At 26.5% G+C, this 11,379-nt stretch overlaps 1 protein-coding gene across 1 annotated transcript; it reads left to right on the top strand.

Moving 5' to 3' along the window:
* The first annotated feature begins 21 nt into the window (after positions 1–21).
* LOC111033144 lies at positions 22–3,197 on the top strand. The gene is made up of 2 exons (XM_022313745.1): positions 22–680; positions 822–3,197. The coding sequence occupies exon 2, from the start codon at positions 830–832 to the stop codon at positions 2,849–2,851; it is 2,022 nt and encodes a 673-aa protein (XP_022169437.1). The 5' UTR covers positions 22–680; positions 822–829; the 3' UTR covers positions 2,852–3,197.
* Positions 3,198–11,379: the final 8,182 nt, after the last annotated feature.

Here is an 11,379-nt window from a genome sequence, read left to right as displayed (position 1 = left end):
CACACTTAAGCGATTAATTTTGTATTCTATTTTCTATGATTATTGATTTTTCACTTTATCCGTTTTCAGTTTTCACTATAGTTTTATTTGATTTAATTCAATTAGGATTAGGTAATATGTTTTCACTACATAATAAAATGTAATAATACATTAATTAGATATTCACAGTATAGGTACCTACCTAACGCCTAATTTAGAGACTGTTAAATATTTTTCAATTTCTATCGAAAGATTCGTATTCATGTTTGCTGTTAAGATCGGGTTCAAAAGTGTAATACTTTTTGGTAGAATATTAGAGAAGTTATTGGGTATTATAAATACATACCTACTTTATTTTTAATACAAAGGATATTCTAAGTAGAACATTTGAGGAAGTGTAGAGTATGCTCATGCATACCTAAATTTATCATTTTGGTCTGACTATAATTTTTCTGTGTTGAAATAACAAATCAAGGATAATTTTTCCCGGGCTTCTATTCCCCGCTTTTTTTCTTGTTTTCTTTGTTGTGTCTTGTTCTTGTTATCAGTTACGTTTGTAAAATATCTTACGAAATAAACAAGGAACAATTGATATTGACGGATGAATATTTTTTTTATAATTTTTTTTAACCGTCAATGTTTGTTTACATTTTTTTACCATATTGCTTGAGACTATTATTCATCAACAAAAAAGTTTTCAGGTGAGTTTATCATTTTATCATTTAAAAAAATGTATGGATCAATATTGTTATAGAATATACTTATTACATTGCTTAATATTACTATAATTTGTTGCAATTATTTTAATTTACATATTTTACTTATTTTTTCTCTTACTATAGTTGACAAGATGCCTCGTAATCGCGAAAAAACCACAAATAGAGGTACTACATCGGAGAGCACAATGCAAAAAGCAGCACAACTATGTTTGGACAATCTTAATATGTCAGAAAGAGCTGTAGCTGCAAAATTCAATATTAACCATGTGACTTTAAACAGGTACCTAAAAAAATTTAAACTTCATAGGGAAACAGGTAGTTGTCTTCCAGCATTCGGTTACCAACCATATAATAAAATATTTGACGACTTTCAAGAAAAACAACTTGCAGACTACGTGAAAATTTCCGCAGATATGTATTTTGGTTTAAATAATAGAAATATTCGACAACTAGCTTATGAATTCGCAGTCAAACTTGATTTAACAGTACCAAAAAGTTGGAAACACAATAAAGAAGCAGGTCCTGATTGGATTACAGACTATTTAAAAAGAAACCCATCAGTGTCCAGCTATCTCGCAAAAGTGACTAAGATATCAAGAGCTAATCATTTCAACCCAGCAAACTTCAAACATTTTATGGATAAATATGAGTCAATTTTATTAAAATACAAATTTCAAGCACATGATGTTTACAACATGGATGAAATAAAGATTACATATTTTCAAAAGACAAGAAAAATAGTGGCATCTCGAGGAAATAAACTTAATATTAAAGCAATCAAAAGTGGCAAAAGTAGCTCAATTACCATGTGCTTAGCTATAAATGCAGCAGGCAACGTTATTCCTCCCATGTATACAATTTCTAAGACTGCTAATAATTTAAATTGTGTGCAAGGAGTTGAGTTCTTGAAGCTTTTGAAGACATTTGCCAAATATGTCAGACCTTCAGTTGATAATAAAGTTCTTATTCTACTTGACAATCATGTATCTCACTTGTATTTACCAGTGATTGATTTTTGCAGGGAAGCAGGCATTTTATTATTATCATTCCCACCTAACTGTTTCCACAAACTTCAACCATTGAACACATCTGTGTTTACACCATTTAGTCAATTTTTGAAAGAAAATATGGCAGTCTGGTTACAAAATAATCCAGAGATGGCATTAAGAACACATGATGTGCCTTTAGTATCATCTAGTGCAAGTGCATTAGTTAGTGCTGCTACGCCTCAAAACATTATTAACGGATTTTCTTTATCAGGAATTTGGCCTTTAAAACGAGATGAATTTATGCCAGCAGTTTTTGCAGATACTGACGATAGGTTAATTGATAATGATGATGAAGAATCAATAGATTATGTAATAAGAGAGCCAAATAATAGCATGACTGAAGAACCAGTGAATAATATTGACATTACTCCTCATGTGACAACAGAAGGAAGCTTAACTCGTCACATTATTGATTTACAACAATCAGCTTCAGAGATATCACAAGAGGACATTAAACCGTTTATAAAACAAGAATTACAAGATAAAAATGTGAGAAAAACAGAAGGAAATTTAACTTATCCCATTATTGATCTACAACAATCAGCTTCAGAGATATCACAAGAAGACATTAAACCGTTTATAAAACAAGAATTACAAGATAAAAATGTGAGAAAAACAGAAGGAAATTTAACTTATCCCATTATTGATCTACAACAATCAGCTTCAGAGATATCACAAGAAGACATTAAACCGTTTATAAAACAAGAATTACAAGATAAAAATGTGAAAAAAACAGAAGGAAGTTTAACTCATCTCATTATTGATCTACAACAATCAGGTTCAGAGATATCACAAGAAGACATTAAAGCGTTTATAAAACAAGAATTACAAGATAAAAATGTGAGAAAAACAGAAGAAAATTTAACTCATCCCATTATTGATCTACAACAATCAGGTTCAGAGATATTACAAGAAGACATTAAGCCGTTTATAAAACTAGAGTTACAAGATAAAAATGTGAAAAATGAAGAAATTATAAGAAAAGGAAAGATTACAAAACTTATATATATGCCCAAAAAGTTAGAAATTGAAGACAAAACAAAAAATCATGCTAAAAGGAAGCTAGGTTTTAAAAATGAAATGAGCAAAAAATCTAAGAGCTAAGATACCAGATAAACTCAAAAACAAGAATAACGGTATAGCGATTATTATAATTAATCGTTGTATAAATAGTACTTGAAACAAATGTTTAAAAACCAAAAAAAATCTCAAAAAAATTACAATTTTAAGACTGAATGTTACTATTGTGTCAGTATTACATTTGATCTTTCTTTTATAAGCCATCAGGTATAATGTGCTTTAATTTGTATTAGTATGTAATAATATAGCTGCTTGAAGAAGTAGTCTCGTCTCAATAAGTCTATTAAATATTGAAAGTATTGGAAATATTAGTACTTACCTACTATTTAAATAATTTTTATTAAAAAGAATATTCATAAATAAAACTTAGTGTTTAAATGTAAACTCAATAATTTATATAATTTATATTAAAATAATAAATTTTCAATTCTTACTATTTATTATTTATTAATTAGACATCTAAATATTATTAATAACTTTGGACATATATATGATAAGTATATGATGTCAAAATCAACTATTGAACTTGTAACTTTATTTTTACAAAGAATTTTATTATGATTAATTTTCATTTATCAACTTTAAAATAAACTATTTACCTATAACAAAATCAAAAATATTTTTATAATAAGTATAACAAACACAAACTGTTAGTACAATATGAAATTAATTTTCCCTGATTCTATATCCTATGAAGAAAACATACTTCAAGACCGTCCAAAATAACTTGATTGGAACTAATGACTACTTTAATGTAATAATTGAACAGTGATTCAAATATCAACACAGGGAAGGCAAAGGCAAGTGTTTTCAAAATTCAAACAGATTAACATTTTTGAATTCCAAGTGCATTCATCTACAGTTTAAATTGTGTATACAATTACAGTAGAGTCTCGCTAATCCGGACTAGATTGGACTGGGCTCGATCCGAATTATCAAAAATCCAGGTTAAACAGAATGATGTTTTTTTTAACTTACTAATAAAATACATAAAACACTTTATGTATTTATACAAATTCAATTTTTATTGATTTACAATTTTACATTGCACATTATTATTGTTATTTTTAATGATGCATGTATTACATATTATGTACACGCATCAATACAAATTTAAAGAAAATAGACTGAACTCACTTGAAAAAATAATACATATGTAATCAAAACGATAATATCTTAATCATGGGTATTCCCAAACATAAACATCATTCATGAATACTAAAGTAAGAAATATAGATTGTCTGGATTAGCGGGACTCTACTGTAAATACAATTTAAATATATCTATGTCAGAGGTGGCCAACCTGACGGGCATTTAATATTATTGTATATCACATTCACATCTAATAGAATAACATATAATTTGATATGCATACCTACTCATTTAAATTGTTTTCAATAAATAGGATTTACCTTACCTAACCTATAGTAGTTTACAAAGTATAAAACATTCTCATTTATAAGAAAAAAACAATTTTTTATATTGTTATAAAAATATAATTTAAGTGCATTTTATGACTATAGAGTTTTTTTCAATTATTTAAAAAAACTGTTATCAATTTAAACTTAATTATTTTAATGTATTTAATACTATTTAAATTTAAATTAAATATAAGAAAATGTATTAAGAATTTGAATTTAAGAAATTTAAGGAATTTATATAATAAACATTTTTTTAATTTTTTATAGCACATCTCTATTTGTTATTTTATGAATTTGTCACAGTATGAAAAAAGTTAGCCTCCCTCGACCTACACCTGTCTATGCATGTATGATACACTCGTGAAAATAGACAAATAATGCATATCCATCCATAATTAATATAATGATGTGTAATTTAAATTTAAATTATGCTTTTAAAGTATTTTTACTCAAATTTTTATTTGGTTGCAAGATTTGGTAAGGAAAGTGTGAAAAAACTATAACTAGTTAAATTAAAACATTAAAAAAAAACTCTTATACTGCTAGAACACAATAGCACATTCTGCAAGGATTAAGCAGAGGAATATTTCAACAGGATACAAATTTCTTTCTGGAACTCAAAGCTTCATTGAACAATGTAATGGTGTACTTAAAATGCATCTTAAGTAATAACAATTTTCTATGCTATTCAAAAATATTTTATACATTTATTTTGAACACACATCACCGTTTTAGGTGTCATTAAAAAAAGAATGTTACTTTACAAACCTGTAAAAGCGTCTGCAATAATAAATAGTCGTATAGTTTTACAATATGTTTATTGTCTATAATGTTTCGTATATTAACAATGAGCTAACGATAACATACATTGACATGAACATGTTATTTCAAAATCAAATTGGAAAGGATGAACGTGGTGATTTTAATAATACAACAAAATAATAGAACTATGAAGTTACTACAAAATCAAAATGTAGTATAATCTTACAACTGTTTTTAATACATAATTTGGTTTCTATAGTGTTGTTATTATTACTAATTAAAAAAATTATCAAACTACATTATTTATACACATCATGAATTAATTTTTGTATGCAATTTTAGCTCATTTATATGATCAACATTTTAGATTCTGGTTTCAAGTATTTTGCATAGTTGAATTGGCACTGAAATAGAATGATTTGAAATGTGTGTTACGTATGCGAGAAACATTGGCTACATTATTTTTAAATTTATAAAAGAATAATCAAGCATTCTTAATATTTTATTTTTTATTTAAATTAATATCAAAAAATTGCTGTGCCTCACTGAGAAAAACTCGTGTGGAGGCCCAGAGTTATCTTAGTTTACTAAATAATTCTTATTGATATAGGAGCATTTTTATGTGAAGATAAATAAGTAGTTTTTCATAAATAACTCATACAAATAATTTCAGTAACAGCATTATTTAGTATGTTACATACAAATATTAAGTTATAGACACATCATATTCATATTGGAACCAGCGGGAAATTTTTTTTTTGAAAATGGGTACAGACTTACTGGCCATATCACTGGGCATTAAGTTAAGTATTGTGGTCCACAGAAAACTTTTCAGCAGCTAGTTTTTGTGAGCCTGTCTAGAGAAAAAATTACTAGCTGCATATCTGGTGTTGACCCCATGGCTTATAGAATCCAACTGATTATGGTTCTTCAGATGTATAGTGATAGTTTTTAGGTATAGGAGCTCTATATTGAGGACATTCAAGTCTTCAAATAGTTTTTTAGGTTGGATATTACCAATTTTTTTTATTTGCAACCCTGAATGTAGAGTTTTGGTGTTAAAATTTAATGTATATATTTATATTTATGCATACTATACCTAACTAATAGTTGACAAGTTGACTAGAAATTATGTTTAAAGTTAAATATTCGACGCATATCAAAACATAAAAAAACTGAGGGAATACATCAAGATAAATAAATAATACTTTATTGTTGCACGACAGTTCCATTTAAATTTACAATTTAATTTGTGGCCTAAATATTTAATATAATTTGTATTTTCTAAAATTATACAATTACTATAATAATTATGTTGACATTTAAATTAATACGCTCGTATTTTTAATTCTGAACTGTTAATAATTGATTAACTCAAGTAAATATATTTGGATTAGATTAGTTCTAATAGGTTGTTTACAAACCAATGTCAATATATATAATACAATTATTATCATTTGTAAACAATGAAACTACAATTTTATCATAGTATCATCATCTTAACAAATTATTTCAGTATTAATACCAAGATTCAGTTGTACGCCTTTACCTATATAATAAACAAAAGAGGTCCAAGAACAGTACCTCGAGGAACCATGTATAATTTTTAGTGCTGCACTTACAGAATTATTTATTCTACCTTTGCATTCTATTAGTTAAGTAGGATTTTAATACATTTTGCATCTTTAACCAATATAATAATGCATCTTAATAGTAGGTACCTACCTATATTATGGTTTACACTGTAAAATGTTTTTTTTTATATCTAAAAATAATCCTAGAACTTTGAAGTTACACTCTAATTTATCATAAATTACAATAATAAAAAATTATACATCATTAGATGAACATTTAAAAATCCACATTGATTTTTTGAAAATAAATTGTTGTTACCTATGGTATATAAAAATTAATATTTTCTATTTTTTTTTTTACATTTATCAAGTATTTTAGATATTATGGTCAAAAATGGTAAATCAATTCTACATTATTATGTATAACTAGGTACACATTTTTTTTAGTTAAAAGAGAACATACCTGCCTATAGAAATTATTTATATAAGAAATTGGCTAATGTATAAGATATACGTACCTAGCATGTTCAGTTCAGTTTGGTTGTTCATTGTGCTAAGTCTTGTTTTGTTAATTATTTGTCCAAGTATGACATCGTGTTCGTAATGCTATGTGGTGGTTTCCCTAAATGAGGTCAGTATTCAATGTATTACATATAAAATGCTCTAACACAAATGCTGAATTCTTAGACTTTTTGAAAGGAATATGGTTGGCATTCAATTGTGAAGACTGCACAAAAAATCTTTAACAAGGCAGAGGTACACCTATCAAAAATATATCACAAACAAAAGGTGAAGCAAATATTTATACGAACAGTGATTTAGATACCAGAGCTATAACCACTATATTAGACAAACTTATTAAAAACCAAGTAACTACTTATGATACTTTCTTAATCTTAAGTAACCAGATATTAGAACTCGAAAAAACTTTAAAAGAAAAAGACGGCACTATACAAAATCTAGAAATAAATATCAACATATTAGAACAAAATGAAAGAGCGTATCTAGTAGAAATAAGCTGTGTAAAAAAGGAACATAAAAAAATGTTGAAACAATAGTTAATGACATTGCAGGAATTATAAACGTAAATATTAATCTTGTTGGTATTGAAAATGCATACCAAAAATTATCAAATCTTAACTTTTAAACACCTCAAAAAATCATAGAATTTACTTTTAAAAAAATAGAAGAATTTATTAGGAAATGAGGGAAAATTGAATTCAAAGGATCAAGAATAAAATATGTTAATGAAATCTTAACAGCTAATAGCTCATAACAGGAAACTGCTTTGGGAGACTAGATCAAAAGCAAAAGAACTTGGATACCGATATATCTGTATAAGAAATGGCAGAATCTTCTGCAAAAAAGACGAAATGACCAAAAAGACACGAGTCAAAAGTATCGATGATCTACGTTTTTTATTGAGTATATATACTTGTATAATACATGATCATTATATCAAATCTTTGTTTTAATTATTAATACTTCCATGAGCTAGTAATATTAATTGTATTAATTTCGGGTTTAATTGGGCAATTGCTATAATAATATTTATAGTTTACTAACAAATCTTACTTAGAAAATAAAATAACATAACATTGAGTAGGTTATATACACATAAACACAGTCAACAGAACATGTTAATTCTGCACTTCTCTCACTCTCTTTAACTATACGATACGAAAAAAAATCAATTGCAATTTATAATACCTACAGAATAATCATTGAATTCCTGATCTTATAATATCGTATTCAACAAAATGCATTACTTTTAAAATTTTCAGTACACAAGTATAACATTACTATTATTTTGATGAGGATAAAAATTATAGTACAAAACAGAGCCTATTTAAGATGAATAATAAGTATTTTTTGAATTGATAATGACAGACAATATACTAAGTAATAACTTTTCCAACAACTAAAATCAAAGAATTATTTATAATGGTACACGGCAAGATATGAATGCGATATTAAATAAGGATCAGTCATTAAATATTATACATCTTAGTATAAGAAATTAAGAAGTTCTAATAAACATTTTGATGAAGTTTACATGATGTTAGATAATCAAACTATTACTTTTGGTACAATTATTTTAACAGTAGCTTGGCTAGGTTTACCTAATCTAAATAACGGTCAATTTCAAATTCCTAACTATACTATGTTCAAGACTACAAACTACATAAATCAAAATGATGGATTAAGTGATTTTATAAAAAATTCAATCATAAATACACAAGTAACTGATTGAAACACTAATTTTATGCCTAGTCTAGAAATAAATTGTAAAAACAGAAATTCAAACTTCACAGTCTATGGAATTTATAGACCTCCCCAAATTTTTATTGATTACTTTTTAGATGAACTCACACACTCTATTCTACATTGAACCAGAACCATAAAAAGTAACTACAAGATAGTAAAAGGTGACTTATAAATATAGAGATAATCAAAAACGGTAAAGACAGTAATAACTATTTAAATTTAATAAATTAATATGGCTTTATTAGTCTTGTTAACTGTATAACTAGCTAGAACTAAAGAATTAGGAGGATCCTGTGTAGATTATGTAGGTACTTTTAAAAACTAATACATAAACAAATGTTGAAAAGTGTGTTGACCGTACTTCTTTTACTGATAATTATTCAATAGTTAAACATATAAGCAACCTAGTCTCCAACAGAAACAACCCACCAAATTCAAAAAAGCGAGTAAGTTAGGGTTGGCAGATTTTAAAATCACCAAACCGGGACAACATATTGAATAACTTTTTTTTTATATTGAAATAATAATATCCATTATTTTATTTTATATTTATTATTTTATAATTAGAAATACAACAAAAAGTAATAATATAGTATATTTATTATTCTCTTTTGTATATATGTACATTTTAAAATTATTTATAATACTTAAATTAAAAAGTTATTTTAAATTTATATTAATATTCACTGAAATCTTACTTTTTTACTAATATGTTTTTTGTTAATGTATGCATCATCAATCATCGATTTCATCAAACTCTTCATTTTCTCAATTTTTTGATATTTGAGATCCAGAAGCTTCTGTAACTGATTTTTGATTTGTGGATGAATATTTTGCAGTTTTATGAACTTGAATGAGCAGATCTTAATTTTTCGTAACTTCTTCATAGAATTGTTGCATGGTTTATTTTCCAAATTTGTCTTAATAACTAAAGAAGCTTCTACACTTTTGATACATAAATTACCTCGTGACTTTATCCAACAACTATTCATTAATGAAAATATTCTCTCCACTGTGGTGTTAGATCCAGGCAATGCAAATGCAAATTCTACAAATTTAATAACATAGTATAATCAACATTATTCTTTGTAAATGATTTAAAAATCAACAGCCATTTTTTTTTAGATGTTTTGCATTCATCGGTTTGTTTTCTTAAGTTGTTCAAACATTTTAAATTGTTCATAGAGTTCTTCTTCGTTTAAAGTTATTTTAAAATTTAATTTAAAAAAAGAAATAGACGGTGTTATATTGGACCAATTTATTTCATCTTTTTTGACAAACAAACCCACGTTAATGAATTTAATTCTGGTATGTGTTGGTTTGAAGCAGTCCAATCTTTTATATAATTTATGCATAAGTCATAAAATTTAGTAACTCTGATTTAATTATGTCACTACTTTCTTCTAGATGAACAAGTAATGGCTCGTGTCACTTGGTAAAAAAGATCATCTCTTTTGTTTTTTTAATTTTTCAGTTAATTTTTCCATGATTAAAAAAGTTTCACCGCGCAAAGCTTTTGATTTTCAATTATTTTAATGTAAATGTTAATAGTTTTCAATTAACTTTGTTAGGAGTTAAGCCACAAAATAGAAGTTTCGTCTTCAAAAAATGTTTTTAAAATATTTGGACAGTTATTTTGAGATAAAAAAAAGATTTAAGTGCACTAAACATTACTATTTTTCTTTCAATTGCCGGATATAACGATAACCATCTTGTTTTGGAGTGTGATAATATTTCTTTACACTGAACATCAACAAACGAACAGAATTATTTTAATGTTTCAACACGTTCTGTATAAATATGGAAGTACCTATCCAAATATTTTACAAACTACCTATTATTTCAATATCAATAGGAAGGCTATCCGCAGCATACTAAAATACTGTTATGTATAACGTGTGCACAGCAACCTAATCCCAAAATATGCTTTAATGTATTTTTTAATTTTAAAAATACATTATTTTTGTCCTTTCTTGCAATTCCGCCAAAATGTGTGTTAGTGTTATCACCTGAGAAATTTATTATTTTTTCTTCGAGTTCAAATTTTTTCAAAACACTTACAATTTTATTGTGAATTAATTCGGCTGTTTCTCCAGGTAGGTTTGAAAAATCCAAATTATCATTTTTAATTCCATTTTCTGGATTAAAGTATCTTACAATTACAAGTACTAATTTCACAGACTTATGATTTGAGGCACCAACAAGCACAGAAATATAATTAGTTTTTTTAACCCTTCAATAGTATTCTTCATAGCGAAGGTAGCTAAAATACTATTAAATCACGTGTTTTTGTTTTAGCACCAGTAAATTTTTTTTCATTATATATTTGACGAATAAGACTTGCTGTACAAGTCATAGAAGTAAAGCTGTGGTTGTGCATAACAGTATGAAAATTAAAGTTTACTTCTTTGGCCGCTAATTTCAATTATTCGTCGTTAGCTTTTAATGGTGAACAAAAAATTATTTACTTTGCTAGATGTCAATGCAGCCTTTAATGCCATTTTATGTTTATTAGATTTCATATGAT

This window comes from Myzus persicae, unplaced genomic scaffold (assembly GCF_001856785.1).
Source record: "Myzus persicae strain clone G006 unplaced genomic scaffold, MPER_G0061.0, whole genome shotgun sequence".
NCBI classification, from domain to species: Eukaryota; Metazoa; Arthropoda; class Insecta; order Hemiptera; family Aphididae; genus Myzus; species Myzus persicae.
Note: the sequence above shows the minus strand (reverse complement) of the source record. Positions and strands in the feature narration are given on the sequence as shown.